The sequence below is a fragment of the Oncorhynchus nerka genome, linkage group LG13 (genome assembly GCF_034236695.1).
Source record: "Oncorhynchus nerka isolate Pitt River linkage group LG13, Oner_Uvic_2.0, whole genome shotgun sequence".
NCBI lineage: Eukaryota > Metazoa > Chordata > Actinopteri > Salmoniformes > Salmonidae > Oncorhynchus > Oncorhynchus nerka.
The window spans coordinates 92,457,402-92,481,565 of NC_088408.1; the positions used below are offsets into that span (position 1 = coordinate 92,457,402).

General features: G+C 39.6%; 1 protein-coding gene across 4 annotated transcripts in view; it reads right to left on the bottom strand.

Annotated features, from left to right (window-relative positions):
- Positions 1–24,164, bottom strand: part of si:dkey-13n15.2 (protein transport protein Sec24C) — a 43,329-nt gene that overhangs the window by 16,398 nt on the left and 2,767 nt on the right. For 3 of the 4 annotated variants that reach the window (XM_065026842.1, XM_065026840.1, XM_065026839.1), the window contains exons 3-4: positions 4,076–4,137; positions 3,611–3,706 (exon numbers count right to left, since the gene is read on the bottom strand). In XM_065026842.1, the coding sequence (XP_064882914.1) occupies positions 3,611–3,706; positions 4,076–4,137 (158 nt within the window). The remainder of the gene's footprint in view (positions 1–3,610; positions 3,707–4,075; positions 4,138–24,164) is intronic. The other variant, XM_065026841.1, reaches the window with a different exon arrangement.

Here is a 24,164-nt window from a genome sequence, read left to right on the forward strand (position 1 = left end):
TGTAGATCTCTGCAGTTCATCCAGAGTGATCATGGGCCTCTTGGCTGCATCTCTGATCAGTCTTCTCCTTGTATGAGCTGAAAGTTTAGAGGGACGGCCAGGTCTTGGTAGATTTGCAGTGGTCTGATACTCCTTCCATTTCAATATTATCGCTTGCACAGTGCTCCTTGGGATGTTTAAAGCTTGGGAAATCTTTTTGTATCCAAATCAGGCTTTAAACTTCTTCACAACAGTATCTCGGACCTGCCTGGTTTGTTCCTTGTTCTTCATGATGCTCTCTGCGCTTTTAACGGACCTCTGAGACTATCAGAGTGCAGGTGCATTTATACGGAGACTTGATTACACACAGGTGGATTGTATTTATCATCATTAGTCATTTAGGTCAACATTGGATCATTCAGAGATCCTCACTGAACTTCTGGAGAGAGTTTGCTGCACTGTAAGTAAAGGGGCTGAATAATTTTGCACGCCCAATTTTTCAGTTTTTGATACGTTAAAAAAGTTTGAAATATCCAATAAATGTCGTTCCACTTCATGATTGTGTCCCACTTGTTGTTGATTCTTCACAAAAAAATACAGATTTATATCTTTATGTTTGAAGGCTGAAATGTGGCAAAAGGTCGCAAAGTTCAAGGGGGCCGAATACTTTCGCAAGGCACTGTACACTGTATCAACAAATTGATGAGGGCACTAGAACAGTCTGCAGCACCTGGCCTCACCCTACTAGAATCTGAAGTCAAATGTCTACTGTTTGCTGATGATCTGGTGCTTCTTTCCCAACCAAGGAGGGCCAACAGCAGCACCTAGATATTCTGCACAGATTCTGCCAGACCTGGGCCCTGACAGTAAATCTCAGTAAGACCAAAATAATGGTGTTCCAAAAAAGGTCCAGTCGCCAGGACCACAAATACAAATTCCATCTAGACACCGCTGCCCTAGAGCACACAAAAAAACTATACATACCTTGGCCTAAACATCAGCGCCACAGGTAACTTCCACAAAGCTGTGAACGATCTGAGACAAGGCAAGAAAGGCCTTCTATGCCATCAAAAGGAACATAAAATTTGACAGACCAATTAGGATCTGGCAAAAAATACTTGAATCAGTTATAGAACCCATTGCCCTTTATGGTTGTGAGGTCTGTGGTCCGCTCACCAACCAAAAATGCAGAATTCTGCTAAAATATCCTCTGTGTACAACGTAAAACACCAAATAATGACATAGAAAACTTAGAACACCAAATAACGCATGCAGAGCAGAATTAGGATGATAACTGCTAATGATCAAAATCCAGAAAGGAGCTGTTAAATTCTACAACCACCTAAAAGAAAGTGATTCCCAAGCCTCCAACAACAAAGTCATCACCTACAGAGAAATGAAACTGGAAAAGAGTCCACTAAGCAAGCTGGTCCTGGGGCTCTGTTCATAAACCCAAACAGACCCCACAGAGCCCCAGGACAGCAACACAATTAGACCCAACCAAATCATGAGAAAACAAAAAGATAATTACTTGACACATTGGAAAGAATTAACAAAAGAAAACAGAGCGAACTAGAATGCTATTTGGCCCTAAACAGAGAGTACACAGTGGCAGAATACCTGACCACTGTGACTGACCCAAACTTAAGGACAGCTTTGACTATGTACAGACTCAGTGAGCATAGCCTTGCTATTGAGAAAGCCGTCCATAGGCAGACATGGCTCTCAAGAGAAGACAGGCTATGTGCACACTGACCACAAAATGAGGTGGAAACTGAGCTACACATCCTAACCTCCTGTCCAATATATGACCATATTAGATAAATGTATTTCCCTTAGACTACACAGACCCACAAAGAATTTGAAAACAAACCCCATTTTGATAAACTCCCATATCTACTGGGTGAAATTCCAGTGTGCATCACAGCAGCAATATTTGTGACCTGTTGCCACTTCACTTGCTTATGTTTCCCCTGTCAATAAAGCCCTTAAACTGGAATTGAATTGAGCGAGGAGAGAGAGAGGATAGAAAGTGGAGGGAGAGAGAGAGGGAGAGAATGAAAGACAAGAGAGGGATGAGAGAGAGGAGAAATAGAGAGAGAGGGAGAGAGAGAGAGAGAGAGAGAGAGGATAGAAAGTGAGAGAAGAGAAAGACAGAGAAATAAGACAAATATGGAGAGAAGGAGAGACAAGAGAGGGGGATGAGAGAGAGGAGAAAGAGAGAGAGAGAAGAGAAAGAGAGAGAGAAGAGAAAGAGAGAGAGAAGAGAAAGAGAGAGTAGGGAAGAGAAAGAGAGAGAGAGAGCGAGAGAGAGAGAGGATAGAAAGTGAGAGGAGAGAGAGGAGAATGAGAGGAGAGAGTAGGGAAGAGAGAGAGAGAGGAGAATGAGAGAAGAGAAAGAGAGAGAGAGAGAGGGAGAGAGGATAGAAAGTGAGAGGAGAGAGAGAGGGGGAGAGAAAGAGAGAGAGAGAGAGAGAGAGGAGAGAGAGAGGGGATTGAAAGTGAGAGGAGAGAAGGAGAAAGACAGAGATAATACAAATATGGAGAGGAGTGACAAGAGAGAGGGATGAGAGAGAGGAGAAAGAGAAAGAGAGGAGAGAAAGCGAGAGAGAAGAGAAAGAAAAAAATAAAGAGAAAGAGAGAGAAAGGGAGAGGGAGCGAGAGAGAAGAGAACGAGAGTATAGAAAGAGAGAAGAGAAAGAGAGAAGACGAGAGGAGAGAAGAGAAAGAGGGAGAGAGGTGAGGAGAGAAAGAGAGAGAGAGGTGAGGAGAGAAAGAGAGGGGAGGAGAGAGAGAGGGGGAGAGGAGAGAGAGAGCGAGAGAGAGAGAGGGGAGAGGGAGAGGAGAGAGAGGAGAGAGAGAGGGGAGAGAGAGAGGGAGAGAGGAGAAAGAGAGGGAGAGGAGAGAAAGAGAGATGAGAGGAGCGAGAGAGAGCGAGAGAGAGAGAGGAGAAAGAGAGAAGAGAGAGAAGAGAAAGAGAGAGAAGAGAGGAGAGAAAGAGAGAGAGAGAGGGGGAGAGAGAGAGGAGAGAGAGAGAGAGAGAGGGAGAGGAGAGAGAGAGAGGAAAGAGAGAGGAGAGAGAGAGGGGAGAGAGAGGGGAGAGAGAGAGGGGAGAGAGAAGCAGTTGTGAGAGAGGAGAAAGAGAGAGGAGAGAGGGGAGAGGAGAGAAAGAGAAAGATGAGAGGAGCGAGAGAAAGCGAGAGAGAGAGAGAGAGGAGAAAGAGAGAAGAGAGAGAAGAGAAGGAGAGAGAAGAGAGGAGAGAAAGAGAGAGAGAGAGAGAGAGGAGAAAGAGAGAAGAGAGAGAAGAGAAAGAGAGAGAAGAGAGGAGAGAAAGAGAGAGAGAGAGAGAGAGAGAGAGAGGGAGAGGAGAGAGAGAGAGGAAAGAGAGAGGAGAGAGAGAGGGGAGAGAGAGGGGAGAGAGAGGGGAGAGAGAGAGGGGAGAGAGAAGCAGTTGTGAGAGAGGAGAAAGAGAGAGGAGAGAGAGAGGGAGAGGAGAGAAAGAGAAAGATGAGAGGAGCGAGAGAGAGCGAGAGAGAGAGAAAGAGAGAGGAGAGAAAGAAGCAGTTGTGCAGTGGGAGAAACATAGCGAGAAAGGAGGATGACGTCTAGAGGACGAGGAGCGACACTTACAGCGCTGGGTAGAAGCTGAGGGTGTAGGCCATAGCGTGACTCTGAGATAGGTGAGCTGGGGCCGGACACCCCACTGTCCCCCAGAGACGGACAGGACTGGACACGGACACACAGAAAGAGAGAGACACCAGGACAGATGAGTCACTTCTAGTATGCAGAGACAAACTAGTATAACAACGTTATAATTAAGCAATAAGGCCCGAGGGGGTGTGGTATATGGCCGATATAGCTGTGGTATATTGGCCATTGGTGCCTTATTGCTATTATAAACTGGTTACCAATGTAATTAGAATAGTACAAATAAATGTTTTGCCATACCCGTGGTACACAATCTGATATATCACGACTGTCAGCCAATCAGAATTCAGGGTTTGAACCACCCGGTTTATAATTAGTAATAATGACACACTAATGATGTGAGCGTCTGTTACTACACGTTGTTGTTAATATGGTCTGTTTTCTTACCGGTTGCATGGTGGTACCCTCCTGTACAGGATGTGAGGTGGCACCAGGCTTGTACATTACACCTGAGAGACAGAGAGGAGTCAGGGACAACATACTACAACACAATTATTCACTCATATTATAGGAAAGATGTGTCAGAGTTTTACTGCCTGCACCTGACTCTGTTTGCATGTTAGTGTATATATTACCACTGTGACTCTGTTTGTGTGTTGTGTATAGATTACCACTGTGACTCTGTTTGTATGTTAGTGTATAGATTACCACCTGACTCTGTTTGTGTGTTAGTGTATAGATTACCACTGTGACTCTGTTTGTATGTTAGTGTATAGATTACCACCTGACTCTGTCTGTGTGTTAGTGTATAGATTACCACCTGACTCTGTTTGTGTTAGTGTATAGATTACCACTGTGACTCTGTTTGCATGTTAGTGTATAGATTACCAATGTGACTCTGTTTGTGTGTTAGTGTATAGATTACCACTGTGACTCTGTTTGCATGTTAGTGTATAGATTACCAATGTGACTCTGTTTGTGTGTTAGTGTATAGATTACCACTGTGACTCTGTTTGCATGTTAGTGTATAGATTACCACTGTGACTCTGTTTGTGTGTTAGTGTACAGATTACCACCTGACTCTGTTTGTGTGTTAGTGTATAGATTACCACCTGACTCTGTTTGCATGTTAGTGTATAGATTACCACTGTGACTCTGTTTGCATGTTAGTGTATAGATTACCACTGTGACTCTGTTTGCATGTTAGTGTATAGATTACCACCTGACTCTGTTTGTGTGTTAGTGTATAGATTACCACTGTGACTCTGTTTGTATGTTAGTGTATAGATTACCACTGTGACTCTGTTTGTGTGTTAGTGTATAGATTACCACCTGACTCTGTTTGTGTGTTAGTGTATAGATTACCACTGTGACTCTGTTTGCGTGTTAGTGTATAGATTACCACCTGACTCTGTTTGCATGTTAGTGTATAGATTACCACTGTGACTCTGTTTGTGTGTTAGTGTACAGATTACCACCTGACTCTGTTTGTGTGTTAGTGTATAGATTACCACCTGACTCTGTTTGTGTGTTAGTGTATAGATTACCACCTGACTCTGTTTGCATGTTAGTGTATAGATTACCACTGTGACTCTGTTTGCATGTTAGTGTATAGATTACCACTGTGACTCTGTTTGCATGTTAGTGTATAGATTACCACCTGACTCTGTTTGTGTGTTAGTGTATAGATTACCACCTGACTCTGTTTGTGTGTTAGTGTATAGATTACCACTGTGACTCTGTTTGTGTGTTAGTGTATAGATTACCACTGTGACTCTGTTTGTGTGTTAGTGTATAGATTACCACTGTGACTCTGTTTGTGTGTTAGTGTATAGATTACCACCTGACTCTGTTTGTGTGTTAGTGTATAGATTACCACTGTGACTCTGTTTGTATGTTAGTGTATAGATTACCACTGTGACTCTGTTTGTGTGTTAGTGTATAGATTACCACCTGACTCTGTTTGCATGTTAGTGTATAGATTACCACTGTGACTCTGTTTGCATGTTAGTGTATAGATTACCACTGTGACTCTGTTTGTGTGTTAGTGTATAGATTACCACTGTGACTCTGTTTGTATGTTAGTGTATAGATTACCACCTGACTCTGTTTGTGTGTTAGTGTATAGATTACCACTGTGACTCTGTTTGTATGTTAGTGTATAGATTACCACCTGACTCTGTCTGTGTGTTAGTGTATAGATTACCACCTGACTCTGTTTGTGTTAGTGTATAGATTACCACTGTGACTCTGTTTGCATGTTAGTGTATAGATTACCAATGTGACTCTGTTTGTGTGTTAGTGTATAAATTACCACTGTGACTCTGTTTGCATGTTAGTGTATAGATTACCAATGTGACTCTGTTTGTGTGTTAGTGTATAGATTACCACTGTGACTCTGTTTGCATGTTAGTGTATAGATTACCACTGTGACTCTGTTTGTGTGTTAGTGTACAGATTACCACCTGACTCCGTTTGTGTGTTAGTGTATAGATTACCACTGTGACTCTGTTTGTGTGTTAGTGTATAGATTACCACCTGACTCTGTTTGTGTGTTAGTGTATAGATTACCACCTGACTCTGTTTGTGTTAGTGTATAGATTACCACCTGACTCTGTCTGTGTGTTAGTGTATAGATTACCACCTGACTCTGTTTGTGTTAGTGTATAGATTACCACTGTGACTCTGTTTGCATGTTAGTGTATAGATTACCAATGTGACTCTGTTTGTGTGTTAGTGTATAGATTACCACTGTGACTCTGTTTGCATGTTAGTGTATAGATTACCAATGTGACTCTGTTTGTGTGTTAGTGTATAGATTACCACTGTGACTCTGTTTGCATGTTAGTGTATAGATTACCACTGTGACTCTGTTTGTGTGTTAGTGTACAGATTACCACCTGACTCCGTTTGTGTGTTAGTGTATAGATTACCACTGTGACTCTGTTTGTGTGTTAGTGTATAGATTACCACCTGACTCTGTTTGTGTGTTAGTGTATAGATTACCACTGTGACTCTGTTTGTGTGTTAGTGTATAGATTACCACTGTGACTCTGTTTGTGTGTTAGTGTATAGATTACCACCTGACTCTGTTTGCGTGTTAGTGTATAGATTACCACCTGACTCTGTTTGCATGTTAGTGTATAGATTACCACTGTGACTCTGTTTGTGTGTTAGTGTACAGATTACCACCTGACTCTGTTTGTGTGTTAGTGTATAGATTACCACCTGACTCTGTTTGTGTGTTAGTGTATAGATTACCACCTGACTCTGTTTGCATGTTAGTGTATAGATTACCACTGTGACTCTGTTTGCATGTTAGTGTATAGATTATCACTGTGACTCTGTTTGCATGTTAGTGTATAGATTACCACCTGACTCTGTTTGTGTGTTAGTGTATAGATTACCACCTGACTCTGTTTGTGTGTTAGTGTATAGATTACCACTGTGACTCTGTTTGTGTGTTAGTGTATAGATTACCACTGTGACTCTGTTTGTGTGTTAGTGTATAGATTACCACTGTGACTCTGTTTGTGTGTTAGTGTATAGATTACCACCTGACTCTGTTTGTGTGTTAGTGTATAGATTACCACTGTGACTCTGTTTGTATGTTAGTGTATAGATTACCACTGTGACTCTGTTTGTGTGTTAGTGTATAGATTACCACCTGACTCTGTTTGTGTGTTAGTGTATAGATTACCACCTGACTCTGTTTGTGTGTTAGTCTATAGATTACCACCTGACTCTGTTTGTGTTAGTGTATAGATTACCACCTGACTCTGTTTGTGTGTTAGTGTATAGATTACCACCTGACTCTGTTTGTGTGTTAGTGTATAGATTACCACCTGACTCTGTTTGTGTTAGTGTATAGATTACCACCTGACTCTGTCTGTGTGTTAGTGTATAGATTACCAATGTGACTCTGTTTGTGTGTTAGTGTATAGATTACCACTGTGACTCTGTTTGCATGTTAGTGTATAGATTACCACTGTGACTCTGTTTGTGTGTTAGTGTATAGATTACCACCTGACTCTGTTTGTGTGTTAGTGTATAGATTACCACTGTGACTCTGTTTGTATGTTAGTGTATAGATTACCAATGTGACTCTGTTTGTGTGTTAGTGTATAGATTACCACTGTGACTCTGTTTGCATGTTAGTGTATAGATTACCACTGTGACTCTGTTTGTGTGTTAGTGTACAGATTACCACCTGACTCCGTTTGTGTGTTAGTGTATAGATTACCACCTGACTCTGTTTGTGTGTTAGTGTATAGATTACCACCTGACTCTGTTTTGTGTGTTAGTGTATAGATTACCACCTGACTCTGTTTGTGTGTTAGTGTATAGATTACCACCTGACTCTGTTTGTGTGTTAGTGTATAGATTACCACTGTGACTCTGTTTGTGTGTTAGTGTATAGATTACCACTGTGACTCTGTTTGTGTGTTAGTGTATAGATTACCACTGTGACTCTGTTTGTGTGTTAGTGTATAGATTACCACTGTGACTCTGTTTGTGTGTTAGTGTATAGATTACCACCTGACTCTGTTTGTGTGTTAGTGTATAGATTACCACCTGACTCTGTTTGTGTGTTAGTGTATAGATTACCACCTGACTCTTTTTTTGTTAGTGTATAGATTACCACTGTGACTCTGTTTGCATGTTAGTGTATAGATTACCACTGTGACTCTGTTTGTGTGTTAGTGTATAGATTACCACCTGACTCTGTCTGTGTGTTAGTGTATAGATTACCACCTGACTCTGTTTGCATGTTAGTGTATAGATTACCACTGTGACTCTGTTTGTGTGTTAGTGTATAGATTACCACCTGACTCTGTTTGTGTGTTAGTGTATAGATTACCACCTGACTCTGTTTGTGTGTTAGTGTATAGATTACCACTGTGACTCTGTTTGTATGTTAGTGTATAGATTACCACTGTGACTCTGTTTGTGTGTTAGTGTATAGATTACCACCTGACTCTGTTTGTGTGTTAGTGTATAGATTACCACCTGACTCTGTTTGTGTGTTAGTCTATAGATTACCACCTGACTCTGTTTGTGTGTTAGTGTATAGATTACCACCTGACTCTGTTTGTGTGTTAGTGTATAGATTACCACCTGACTCTGTTTGTGTGTTAGTGTATAGATTACCACCTGACTCTGTTTGTGTGTTAGTGTATAGATTACCACTGTGACTCTGTTTGTGTGTTAGTGTATAGATTACCACTGTGACTCTGTTTGTGTGTTAGTGTATAGATTACCACCTGACTCTGTTTGCGTGTTAGTGTATAGATTACCACCTGACTCTGTTTGCATGTTAGTGTATAGATTACCACTGTGACTCTGTTTGTGTGTTAGTGTACAGATTACCACCTGACTCTGTTTGTGTGTTAGTGTATAGATTACCACCTGACTCTGTTTGTGTGTTAGTGTATAGATTACCACCTGACTCTGTTTGCATGTTAGTGTATAGATTACCACTGTGACTCTGTTTGCATGTTAGTGTATAGATTATCACTGTGACTCTGTTTGCATGTTAGTGTATAGATTACCACCTGACTCTGTTTGTGTGTTAGTGTATAGATTACCACCTGACTCTGTTTGTGTGTTAGTGTATAGATTACCACTGTGACTCTGTTTGTGTGTTAGTGTATAGATTACCACTGTGACTCTGTTTGTGTGTTAGTGTATAGATTACCACTGTGACTCTGTTTGTGTGTTAGTGTATAGATTACCACCTGACTCTGTTTGTGTGTTAGTGTATAGATTACCACTGTGACTCTGTTTGTATGTTAGTGTATAGATTACCACTGTGACTCTGTTTGTGTGTTAGTGTATAGATTACCACCTGACTCTGTTTGTGTGTTAGTGTACAGATTACCACCTGACTCCGTTTGTGTGTTAGTGTATAGATTACCACCTGACTCTGTTTGTGTGTTAGTCTATAGATTACCACCTGACTCTGTTTGTGTGTTAGTGTATAGATTACCACCTGACTCTGTTTGTGTGTTAGTGTATAGATTACCACCTGACTCTGTTTGTGTGTTAGTGTATAGATTACCACCTGACTCTGTTTGTGTGTTAGTGTATAGATTACCACCTGACTCTGTTTGTGTTAGTGTATAGATTACCACTGTGACTCTGTTTGTGTGTTAGTGTATAGATTACCACCTGACTCTGTCTGTGTGTTAGTGTATAGATTACCACCTGACTCTGTTTGCATGTTAGTGTATAGATTACCACTGTGACTCTGTTTGTGTGTTAGTGTATAGATTACCACCTGACTCTGTTTGTGTGTTAGTGTATAGATTACCACCTGACTCTGTTTGTGTGTTAGTGTATAGATTACCACCTGACTCTGTTTGTGTTAGTGTATAGATTACCACTGTGACTCTGTTTTGTGTGTTAGTGTACAGATTACCACCTGACTCCGTTTGTATGTTAGTGTATAGATTACCACTGTGACTCTGTTTGTGTGTTAGTGTATAGATTACCACCTGACTCTGTTTGTGTGTTAGTGTATAGATTACCACCTGACTCTGTTTGTGTGTTAGTGTATAGATTACCACTGTGACTCTGTTTGTATGTTAGTGTATAGATTACCACTGTGACTCTGTTTGTGTGTTAGTGTATAGATTACCACCTGACTCTGTTTGTGTGTTAGTGTATAGATTACCACCTGACTCTGTTTGTGTGTTAGTGTATAGATTACCACTGTGACTCTGTTTGCATGTTAGTGTATAGATTACCACTGTGACTCTGTTTGTATGTTAGTGTATAGATTACCACCTGACTCTGTTTGTGTGTTAGTGTATAGATTACCACTGTGACTCTGTTTGTATGTTAGTGTATAGATTACCACTGTGACTCTGTTTGTGTGTTAGTGTATAGATTACCACCTGACTCTGTTTGTGTGCTAGTCTATAGATTACCACCTGACTCTGTTTGTGTGTTAGTGTATAGATTACCACTGTGACTCTGTTTGCATGTTAGTGTATAGATTACCACCTGACTCTGTTTGCATGTTAGTGTATAGATTACCACTGTGACTCTGTTTGTGTGTTAGTGTACAGATTACCACCTGACTCTGTTTGCATGTTAGTGTATAGATTACCACCTGACTCTGTTTGTGTGTTAGTGTATAGATTACCACCTGACTCTGTTTGCATGTTAGTGTATAGATTACCACTGTGACTCTGTTTGCATGTTAGTGTATAGATTACCACTGTGACTCTGTTTGCATGTTAGTGTATAGATTACCACCTGACTCTGTTTGTGTGTTAGTGTATAGATTACCACTGTGACTCTGTTTGTGTGTTAGTGTATAGATTACCACTGTGACTCTGTTTGTGTGTTAGTGTATAGATTACCACTGTGACTCTGTTTGTGTGTTAGTGTATAGATTACCACCTGACTCTGTTTGTGTGTTAGTGTATAGATTACCACCTGACTCTGTTTGTGTGTTAGTGTATAGATTACCACCTGACTCTGTTTGTGTGTTAGTGTATAGATTACCACCTGACTCTGTTTGTGTGTTAGTGTATAGATTACCACCTGACTCTGTTTGTGTTAGTGTATAGATTACCACTGTGACTCTGTTTGCATGTTAGTGTATAGATTACCACTGTGACTCTGTTTGTGTGTTAGTGTATAGATTACCACCTGACTCTGTCTGTGTGTTAGTGTATAGATTACCACCTGACTCTGTTTGCATGTTAGTGTATAGATTACCACTGTGACTCTGTTTGTGTGTTAGTGTATAGATTACCACCTGACTCTGTTTGCATGTTAGTGTATAGATTACCACTGTGACTCTGTTTGCATGTTAGTGTATAGATTACCACTGTGACTCTGTTTGCATGTTAGTGTATAGATTACCACCTGACTCTGTTTGTGTGTTAGTGTATAGATTACCACTGTGACTCTGTTTGTGTGTTAGTGTATAGATTACCACTGTGACTCTGTTTGTGTGTTAGTGTATAGATTACCACTGTGACTCTGTTTGTGTGTTAGTGTATAGATTACCACTGTGACTCTGTTTGTGTGTTAGTGTATAGATTACCACCTGACTCTGTTTGTGTGTTAGTGTATAGATTACCACCTGACTCTGTTTGTGTGTTAGTGTATAGATTACCACCTGACTCTGTTTGTGTGTTAGTGTATAGATTACCACCTGACTCTGTTTGTGTTAGTGTATAGATTACCACTGTGACTCTGTTTGCATGTTAGTGTATAGATTACCACTGTGACTCTGTTTGTGTGTTAGTGTATAGATTACCACCTGACTCTGTCTGTGTGTTAGTGTATAGATTACCACCTGACTCTGTTTGCATGTTAGTGTATAGATTACCACTGTGACTCTGTTTGTGTGTTAGTGTATAGATTACCACCTGACTCTGTTTGTGTGTTAGTGTATAGATTACCACCTGACTCTGTTTGTGTGTTAGTGTATAGATTACCACCTGACTCTGTTTGTGTTAGTGTATAGATTACCACTGTGACTCTGTTTTGTGTGTTAGTGTACAGATTACCACCTGACTCCGTTTGTGTGTTAGTGTATAGATTACCACTGTGACTCTGTTTGTATGTTAGTGTATATATTACCACCTGACTCTGTTTGTGTGTTAGTGTATAGATTACCACCTGACTCTGTGTGTTAGTGTATAGATTACCACTGTGACTCTGTTTGTGTGTTAGTGTATAGATTACCACCTGACTCTGTTTGTGTGTTAGTGTATAGATTACCACCTGACTCTGTTTGTGTGTTAGTGTATAGATTACCACTGTGACTCTGTTTGTATGTTAGTGTATAGATTACCACTGTGACTCTGTTTGTGTGTTAGTGTATAGATTACCACTGTGACTCTGTTTGCGTGTTAGTGTATAGATTACCACCTGACTCTGTTTGCATGTTAGTGTATAGATTACCACTGTGACTCTGTTTGTATGTTAGTGTATAGATTACCACCTGACTCTGTTTGCATGTTAGTGTATAGATTACCACTGTGACTCTGTTTGTGTGTTAGTGTATAGATTACCACCTGACTCTGTTTGCATGTTAGTGTATAGATTACCACTGTGACTCTGTTTGCATGTTAGTGTATAGATTACCACTGTGACTCTGTTTGCATGTTAGTGTATAGATTACCACCTGACTCTGTTTGTGTGTTAGTGTATAGATTACCACTGTGACTCTGTTTGTGTGTTAGTGTATAGATTACCACTGTGACTCTGTTTGTGTGTTAGTGTATAGATTACCACTGTGACTCTGTTTGTGTGTTAGTGTATAGATTACCACTGTGACTCTGTTTGTGTGTTAGTGTATAGATTACCACCTGACTCTGTTTGTGTGTTAGTGTATAGATTACCACCTGACTCTGTTTGTGTGTTAGTGTATAGATTACCACCTGACTCTGTTTGTGTGTTAGTGTATAGATTACCACCTGACTCTGTTTGCATGTTAGTGTATAGATTACCACTGTGACTCTGTTTGTATGTTAGTGTATAGATTACCACCTGACTCTGTTTGTGTGTTAGTGTATAGATTACCACTGTGACTCTGTTTGTATGTTAGTGTATAGATTACCACTGTGACTCTGTTTGTGTGTTAGTGTATAGATTACCACCTGACTCTGTTTGTGTGCTAGTCTATAGATTACCACCTGACTCTGTTTGTGTGTTAGTGTATAGATTACCACTGTGACTCTGTTTGCATGTTAGTGTATAGATTACCACCTGACTCTGTTTGCATGTTAGTGTATAGATTACCACTGTGACTCTGTTTGTGTGTTAGTGTACAGATTACCACCTGACTCTGTTTGCATGTTAGTGTATAGATTACCACCTGACTCTGTTTGTGTGTTAGTGTATAGATTACCACCTGACTCTGTTTGCATGTTAGTGTATAGATTACCACTGTGACTCTGTTTGCATGTTAGTGTATAGATTACCACTGTGACTCTGTTTGCATGTTAGTGTATAGATTACCACCTGACTCTGTTTGTGTGTTAGTGTATAGATTACCACTGTGACTCTGTTTGTGTGTTAGTGTATAGATTACCACTGTGACTCTGTTTGTGTGTTAGTGTATAGATTACCACTGTGACTCTGTTTGTGTGTTAGTGTATAGATTACCACCTGACTCTGTTTGTGTGTTAGTGTATAGATTACCACCTGACTCTGTTTGTGTGTTAGTGTATAGATTACCACCTGACTCTGTTTGTGTGTTAGTGTATAGATTACCACCTGACTCTGTTTGTGTGTTAGTGTATAGATTACCACCTGACTCTGTTTGTGTTAGTGTATAGATTACCACTGTGACTCTGTTTGCATGTTAGTGTATAGATTACCACTGTGACTCTGTTTGTGTGTTAGTGTATAGATTACCACCTGACTCTGTCTGTGTGTTAGTGTATAGATTACCACCTGACTCTGTTTGCATGTTAGTGTATAGATTACCACTGTGACTCTGTTTGTGTGTTAGTGTATAGATTACCACCTGACTCTGTTTGCATGTTAGTGTATAGATTACCACTGTGACTCTGTTTGCATGTTAGTGTATAGATTACCACTGTGACTCTGTTTGCATGTTAGTGTATAGATTACCACCTGACTCTGTTTGTGTGTTAGTGTATAGATTACCACTGTGACTCTGTTTGTGTGTTAGTGTATAGATTACCACTGTGACTCTGTTTGTGTGTTAGTGTATAGATTACCACTGTGACTCTGTTTGTGTGTTAGTGTATAGATTACCACTGTGACTCTGTTTGTGTGTTAGTGTATAGATTACCACCTGACTCTGTTTGTGTGTTAGTGTATAGATTACCACCTGACTCTGTTTGTGTGTTAGTGTATAGATTACCACCTGACTCTGTTTGTGTGTTAGTGTATAGATTACCACCTGACTCTGTTTGTGTTAGTGTATAGATTACCACTGTGACTCTGTTTGCATGTTAGTGTATAGATTACCACTGTGACTCTGTTTGTGTGTTAGTGTATAGATTACCACCTGACTCTGTCTGTGTGTTAGTGTATAGATTACCACCTGACTCTGTTTGCATGTTAGTGTATAGATTACCACTGTGACTCTGTTTGTGTGTTAGTGTATAGATTACCACCTGACTCTGTTTGTGTGTTAGTGTATAGATTACCACCTGACTCTGTTTGTGTGTTAGTGTATAGATTACCACCTGACTCTGTTTGTGTTAGTGTATAGATTACCACTGTGACTCTGTTTTGTGTGTTAGTGTACAGATTACCACCTGACTCCGTTTGTGTGTTAGTGTATAGATTACCACTGTGACTCTGTTTGTATGTTAGTGTATATATTACCACCTGACTCTGTTTGTGTGTTAGTGTATAGATTACCACCTGACTCTGTGTGTTAGTGTATAGATTACCACTGTGACTCTGTTTGTGTGTTAGTGTATAGATTACCACCTGACTCTGTTTGTGTGTTAGTGTATAGATTACCACCTGACTCTGTTTGTGTGTTAGTGTATAGATTACCACTGTGACTCTGTTTGTATGTTAGTGTATAGATTACCACTGTGACTCTGTTTGTGTGTTAGTGTATAGATTACCACTGTGACTCTGTTTGCGTGTTAGTGTATAGATTACCACCTGACTCTGTTTGCATGTTAGTGTATAGATTACCACTGTGACTCTGTTTGTATGTTAGTGTATAGATTACCACCTGACTCTGTTTGCATGTTAGTGTATAGATTACCACTGTGACTCTGTTTGTGTGTTAGTGTATAGATTACCACCTGACTCTGTTTGCATGTTAGTGTATAGATTACCACTGTGACTCTGTTTGCATGTTAGTGTATAGATTACCACTGTGACTCTGTTTGCATGTTAGTGTATAGATTACCACCTGACTCTGTTTGTGTGTTAGTGTATAGATTACCACTGTGACTCTGTTTGTGTGTTAGTGTATAGATTACCACTGTGACTCTGTTTGTGTGTTAGTGTATAGATTACCACTGTGACTCTGTTTGTGTGTTAGTGTATAGATTACCACTGTGACTCTGTTTGTGTGTTAGTGTATAGATTACCACCTGACTCTGTTTGTGTGTTAGTGTATAGATTACCACCTGACTCTGTTTGTGTGTTAGTGTATAGATTACCACCTGACTCTGTTTGTGTGTTAGTGTATAGATTACCACCTGACTCTGTTTGTGTTAGTGTATAGATTACCACTGTGACTCTGTTTGCATGTTAGTGTATAGATTACCACTGTGACTCTGTTTGTGTGTTAGTGTATAGATTACCACCTGACTCTGTTTGTGTGTTAGTGTATAGATTACCACCTGACTCTGTTTGTGTGTTAGTGTATAGATTACCACCTGACTCTGTTTGTGTGTTAGTGTATAGATTACCACCTGACTCTGTTTGTGTGTTAGTGTATAGATTACCACTGTGACTCTGTTTGTATGTTAGTGTATAGATTACCACTGTGACTCTGTTTGTGTGTTAGTGTATAGATTACCACCTGACTCTGTTTGTGTGTTAGTGTATAGATTACCACCTGACTCTGTTTGTGTGTTAGTGTATAGATTACCACTGTGACTCTGTTTGTATGTTAGTGTATAGATTACCACCTGACTCTGTTTGTGTGTTAGTGTATAGATTACCACTGTGACTCTGTTTGTATGTTAGTGTATAGATTACCACTGTGACTCTGTTTGTGTGTTAGTGTATAGATTACCACCTGACTCTGTTTGCATGTTAGTGTATAGATTACCACTGTGACTCTGTTTGCATGTTAGTGTATAGATTACCACTGTGACTCTGTTTGTGTGTTAGTGTATAGATTACCACTGTGACTCTGTTTGTATGTTAGTGTATAGATTACCACCTGACTCTGTTTGTGTGTTAGTGTATAGATTACCACTGTGACTCTGTTTGTATGTTAGTGTATAGATTACCACCTGACTCTGTCTGTGTGTTAGTGTATAGATTACCACCTGACTCTGTTTGTGTTAGTGTATAGATTACCACTGTGACTCTGTTTGCATGTTAGTGTATAGATTACCAATGTGACTCTGTTTGTGTGTTAGTGTATAAATTACCACTGTGACTCTGTTTGCATGTTAGTGTATAGATTACCAATGTGACTTTGTTTGTGTGTTAGTGTATAGATTACCACTGTGACTCTGTTTGCATGTTAGTGTATAGATTACCACTGTGACTCTGTTTGTGTGTTAGTGTACAGATTACCACCTGACTCCGTTTGTGTGTTAGTGTATAGATTACCACTGTGACTCTGTTTGTGTGTTAGTGTATAGATTACCACCTGACTCTGTTTGTGTGTTAGTGTATAGATTACCACCTGACTCTGTTTGTGTTAGTGTATAGATTACCACCTGACTCTGTCTGTGTGTTAGTGTATAGATTACCACCTGACTCTGTTTGTGTTAGTGTATAGATTACCACTGTGACTCTGTTTGCATGTTAGTGTATAGATTACCAATGTGACTCTGTTTGTGTGTTAGTGTATAGATTACCACTGTGACTCTGTTTGCATGTTAGTGTATAGATTACCAATGTGACTCTGTTTGTGTGTTAGTGTATAGATTACCACTGTGACTCTGTTTGCATGTTAGTGTATAGATTACCACTGTGACTCTGTTTGTGTGTTAGTGTACAGATTACCACCTGACTCCGTTTGTGTGTTAGTGTATAGATTACCACTGTGACTCTGTTTGTGTGTTAGTGTATAGATTACCACCTGACTCTGTTTGTGTGTTAGTGTATAGATTACCACTGTGACTCTGTTTGTGTGTTAGTGTATAGATTACCACTGTGACTCTGTTTGTGTGTTAGTGTATAGATTACCACCTGACTCTGTTTGCGTGTTAGTGTATAGATTACCACCTGACTCTGTTTGCATGTTAGTGTATAGATTACCACTGTGACTCTGTTTGTGTGTTAGTGTACAGATTACCACCTGACTCTGTTTGTGTGTTAGTGTATAGATTACCACCTGACTCTGTTTGTGTGTTAGTGTATAGATTACCACCTGACTCTGTTTGCATGTTAGTGTATAGATTACCACTGTGACTCTGTTTGCATGTTAGTGTATAGATTATCACTGTGACTCTGTTTGCATGTTAGTGTATAGATTACCACCTGACTCTGTTTGTGTGTTAGTGTATAGATTACCACCTGACTCTGTTTGTGTGTTAGTGTATAGATTACCACTGTGACTCTGTTTGTGTGTTAGTGTATAGATTACCACCTGACTCTGTTTGTGTGTTAGTGTATAGATTACCACTGTGACTCTGTTTGTATGTTAGTGTATAGATTACCACTGTGACTCTGTTTGTGTGTTAGTGTATAGATTACCACCTGACTCTGTTTGTGTGTTAGTGTATAGATTACCACCTGACTCTGTTTGTGTGTTAGTCTATAGATTACCACCTGACTCTGTTTGTGTTAGTGTATAGATTACCACCTGACTCTGTTTGTGTGTTAGTGTATAGATTACCACCTGACTCTGTTTGTGTGTTAGTGTATAGATTACCACCTGACTCTGTTTGTGTTAGTGTATAGATTACCACCTGACTCTGTCTGTGTGTTAGTGTATAGATTACCAATGTGACTCTGTTTGTGTGTTAGTGTATAGATTACCACTGTGACTCTGTTTGCATGTTAGTGTATAGATTACCACTGTGACTCTGTTTGTGTGTTAGTGTATAGATTACCACCTGACTCTGTTTGTGTGTTAGTGTATAGATTACCACTGTGACTCTGTTTGTATGTTAGTGTATAGATTACCAATGTGACTCTGTTTGTGTGTTAGTGTATAGATTACCACTGTGACTCTGTTTGCATGTTAGTGTATAGATTACCACTGTGACTCTGTTTGTGTGTTAGTGTACAGATTACCACCTGACTCCGTTTGTGTGTTAGTGTATAGATTACCACCTGACTCTGTTTGTGTGTTAGTGTATAGATTACCACCTGACTCTGTTTTGTGTGTTAGTGTATAGATTACCACCTGACTCTGTTTGTGTTTAGTGTATAGATTACCACCTGACTCTGTTTGTGTGTTAGTGTATAGATTACCACTGTGACTCTGTTTGTGTGTTAGTGTATAGATTACCACTGTGACTCTGTTTGTGTGTTAGTGTATAGATTACCACTGTGACTCTGTTTGTGTGTTAGTGTATAGATTACCACTGTGACTCTGTTTGTGTGTTAGTGTATAGATTACCACCTGACTCTGTTTGTGTGTTAGTGTATAGATTACCACCTGACTCTGTTTGTGTGTTAGTCTATAGATTACCACCTGACTCTGTTTGTGTGTTAGTGTATAGATTACCACCTGACTCTGTTTGTGTGTTAGTGTATAGATTACCACCTGACTCTGTTTGTGTGTTAGTGTATAGATTACCACCTGACTCTGTTTGTGTGTTAGTGTATAGATTACCACCTGACTCTGTTTGTGTTAGTGTATAGATTACCACTGTGACTCTGTTTGTGTGTTAGTGTATAGATTACCACCTGACTCTGTCTGTGTGTTAGTGTATAGATTACCACCTGACTCTGTTTGCATGTTAGTGTATAGATTACCACTGTGACTCTGTTTGTGTGTTAGTGTATAGATTACCACCTGACTCTGTTTGTGTGTTAGTGTATAGATTACCACCTGACTCTGTTTGTGTGTTAGTGTATAGATTACCACCTGACTCTCTTTGTGTTAGTGTATAGATTACCACTGTGACTCTGTTTTGTGTGTTAGTGTACAGATTACCACCTGACTCCGTTTGTATGTTAGTGTATAGATTACCACTGTGACTCTGTTTGTGTGTTAGTGTATAGATTACCACCTGACTCTGTTTGTGTGTTAGTGTATAGATTACCACCTGACTCTGTTTGTGTGTTAGTGTATAGATTACCACTGTGACTCTGTTTGTATGTTAGTGTATAGATTACCACTGTGACTCTGTTTGTGTGTTAGTGTATAGATTACCACCTGACTCTGTTTGTGTGTTAGTGTATAGATTACCACCTGACTCTGTTTGTGTGTTAGTGTATAGATTACCACTGTGACTCTGTTTGCATGTTAGTGTATAGATTACCACTGTGACTCTGTTTGTATGTTAGTGTATAGATTACCACCTGACTCTGTTTGTGTGTTAGTGTATAGATTACCACTGTGACTCTGTTTGTATGTTAGTGTATAGATTACCACTGTGACTCTGTTTGTGTGTTAGTGTATAGATTACCACCTGACTCTGTTTGTGTGCTAGTCTATAGATTACCACCTGACTCTGTTTGTGTGTTAGTGTATAGATTACCACTGTGACTCTGTTTGCATGTTAGTGTATAGATTACCACCTGACTCTGTTTGCATGTTAGTGTATAGATTACCACTGTGACTCTGTTTGTGTGTTAGTGTACAGATTACCACCTGACTCTGTTTGCATGTTAGTGTATAGATTACCACCTGACTCTGTTTGTGTGTTAGTGTATAGATTACCACCTGACTCTGTTTGCATGTTAGTGTATAGATTACCACTGTGACTCTGTTTGCATGTTAGTGTATAGATTACCACTGTGACTCTGTTTGCATGTTAGTGTATAGATTACCACCTGACTCTGTTTGTGTGTTAGTGTATAGATTACCACTGTGACTCTGTTTGTGTGTTAGTGTATAGATTACCACTGTGACTCTGTTTGTGTGTTAGTGTATAGATTACCACTGTGACTCTGTTTGTGTGTTAGTGTATAGATTACCACCTGACTCTGTTTGTGTGTTAGTGTATAGATTACCACCTGACTCTGTTTGTGTGTTAGTGTATAGATTACCACCTGACTCTGTTTGTGTGTTAGTGTATAGATTACCACCTGACTCTGTTTGTGTGTTAGTGTATAGATTACCACCTGACTCTGTTTGTGTTAGTGTATAGATTACCACTGTGACTCTGTTTGCATGTTAGTGTATAGATTACCACTGTGACTCTGTTTGTGTGTTAGTGTATAGATTACCACCTGACTCTGTCTGTGTGTTAGTGTATAGATTACCACCTGACTCTGTTTGCATGTTAGTGTATAGATTACCACTGTGACTCTGTTTGTGTGTTAGTGTATAGATTACCACCTGACTCTGTTTGCATGTTAGTGTATAGATTACCACTGTGACTCTGTTTGCATGTTAGTGTATAGATTACCACTGTGACTCTGTTTGCATGTTAGTGTATAGATTACCACCTGACTCTGTTTGTGTGTTAGTGTATAGATTACCACTGTGACTCTGTTTGTGTGTTAGTGTATAGATTACCACTGTGACTCTGTTTGTGTGTTAGTGTATAGATTACCACTGTGACTCTGTTTGTGTGTTAGTGTATAGATTACCACTGTGACTCTGTTTGTGTGTTAGTGTATAGATTACCACCTGACTCTGTTTGTGTGTTAGTGTATAGATTACCACCTGACTCTGTTTGTGTGTTAGTGTATAGATTACCACCTGACTCTGTTTGTGTGTTAGTGTATAGATTACCACCTGACTCTGTTTGTGTTAGTGTATAGATTACCACTGTGACTCTGTTTGCATGTTAGTGTATAGATTACCACTGTGACTCTGTTTGTGTGTTAGTGTATAGATTACCACCTGACTCTGTCTGTGTGTTAGTGTATAGATTACCACCTGACTCTGTTTGCATGTTAGTGTATAGATTACCACTGTGACTCTGTTTGTGTGTTAGTGTATAGATTACCACCTGACTCTGTTTGTGTGTTAGTGTATAGATTACCACCTGACTCTGTTTGTGTGTTAGTGTATAGATTACCACCTGACTCTGTTTGTGTTAGTGTATAGATTACCACTGTGACTCTGTTTTGTGTGTTAGTGTACAGATTACCACCTGACTCCGTTTGTGTGTTAGTGTATAGATTACCACTGTGACTCTGTTTGTATGTTAGTGTATATATTACCACCTGACTCTGTTTGTGTGTTAGTGTATAGATTACCACCTGACTCTGTGTGTTAGTGTATAGATTACCACTGTGACTCTGTTTGTGTGTTAGTGTATAGATTACCACCTGACTCTGTTTGTGTGTTAGTGTATAGATTACCACCTGACTCTGTTTGTGTGTTAGTGTATAGATTACCACTGTGACTCTGTTTGTATGTTAGTGTATAGATTACCACTGTGACTCTGTTTGTGTGTTAGTGTATAGATTACCACTGTGACTCTGTTTGCGTGTTAGTGTATAGATTACCACCTGACTCTGTTTGCATGTTAGTGTATAGATTACCACTGTGACTCTGTTTGTATGTTAGTGTATAGATTACCACCTGACTCTGTTTGCATGTTAGTGTATAGATTACCACTGTGACTCTGTTTGTGTGTTAGTGTATAGATTACCACCTGACTCTGTTTGCATGTTAGTGTATAGATTACCACTGTGACTCTGTTTGCATGTTAGTGTATAGATTACCACTGTGACTCTGTTTGCATGTTAGTGTATAGATTACCACCTGACTCTGTTTGTGTGTTAGTGTATAGATTACCACTGTGACTCTGTTTGTGTGTTAGTGTATAGATTACCACTGTGACTCTGTTTGTGTGTTAGTGTATAGATTACCACTGTGACTCTGTTTGTGTGTTAGTGTATAGATTACCACTGTGACTCTGTTTGTGTGTTAGTGTATAGATTACCACCTGACTCTGTTTGTGTGTTAGTGTATAGATTACCACCTGACTCTGTTTGTGTGTTAGTGTATAGATTACCACCTGACTCTGTTTGTGTGTTAGTGTATAGATTACCACCTGACTCTGTTTGTGTTAGTGTATAGATTACCACTGTGACTCTGTTTGCATGTTAGTGTATAGATTACCACTGTGACTCTGTTTGTGTGTTAGTGTATAGATTACCACCTGACTCTGTCTGTGTGTTAGTGTATAGATTACCACCTGACTCTGTTTGCATGTTAGTGTATAGATTACCACTGTGACTCTGTTTGTGTGTTAGTGTATAGATTACCACCTGACTCTGTTTGTGTGTTAGTGTATAGATTACCACCTGACTCTGTTTGTGTGTTAGTGTATAGATTACCACCTGACTCTGTTTGTGTTAGTGTATAGATTACCACTGTGACTCTGTTTTGTGTGTTAGTGTACAGATTACCACCTGACTCCGTTTGTGTGTTAGTGTATAGATTACCACTGTGACTCTGTTTGTATGTTAGTGTATATATTACCACCTGACTCTGTTTGTGTGTTAGTGTATAGATTACCACCTGACTCTGTGTGTTAGTGTATAGATTACCACTGTGACTCTGTTTGTGTGTTAGTGTATAGATTACCACCTGACTCTGTTTGTGTGTTAGTGTATAGATTACCACCTGACTCTGTTTGTGTGTTAGTGTATAGATTACCACTGTGACTCTGTTTGTATGTTAGTGTATAGATTACCACTGTGACTCTGTTTGTGTGTTAGTGTATAGATTACCACCTGACTCTGTTTGTGTGCTAGTCTATAGATTACCACCTGACTCTGTTTGTGTGTTAGTGTATAGATTACCACTGTGACTCTGTTTGCGTGTTAGTGTATAGATTACCACCTGACTCTGTTTGCATGTTAGTGTATAGATTACCACTGTGACTCTGTTTGTGTGTTAGTGTACAGATTACCACCTGACTCTGTTTGTGTGTTAGTGTATAGATTACCACCTGACTCTGTTTGTGTGTTAGTGTATAGATTACCACCTGACTCTGTTTGTGTGTTAGTGTATAGATTACCACCTGACTCTGTTTGCATGTTAGTGTATAGATTACCACTGTGACTCTGTTTGCATGTTAGTGTATAGATTACCACTGTGACTCTGTTTGCATGTTAGTGTATAGATTACCACCTGACTCTGTTTGTGTGTTAGTGTATAGATTACCACTGTGACTCTGTTTGTGTGTTAGTGTATAGATTACCACTGTGACTCTGTTTGTGTGTTAGTGTATAGATTACCACTGTGACTCTGTTTGTGTGTTAGTGTATAGATTACCACTGTGACTCTGTTTGTGTGTTAGTGTATAGATTACCACCTGACTCTGTTTGTGTGTTAGTGTATAGATTACCACCTGACTCTGTTTGTGTGTTAGTGTATAGATTACCACCTGACTCTGTTTGTGTGTTAGTGTATAGATTACCACCTGACTCTGTTTGTGTGTTAGTGTATAGATTACCACCTGACTCTGTTTGTGTTAGTGTATAGATTACCACTGTGACTCTGTTTGCATGTTAGTGTATAGATTACCACTGTGACTCTGTTTGTGTGTTAGTGTATAGATTACCACCTGACTCTGTCTGTGTGTTAGTGTATAGATTACCACCTGACTCTGTTTGCATGTTAGTGTATAGATTACCACTGTGACTCTGTTTGTGTGTTAGTGTATAGATTACCACCTGACTCTGTTTGTGTGTTAGTGTATAGATTACCACCTGACTCTGTTTGTGTGTTAGTGTATAGATTACCACCTGACTCTGTTTGTGTTAGTGTATAGATTACCACTGTGACTCTGTTTTG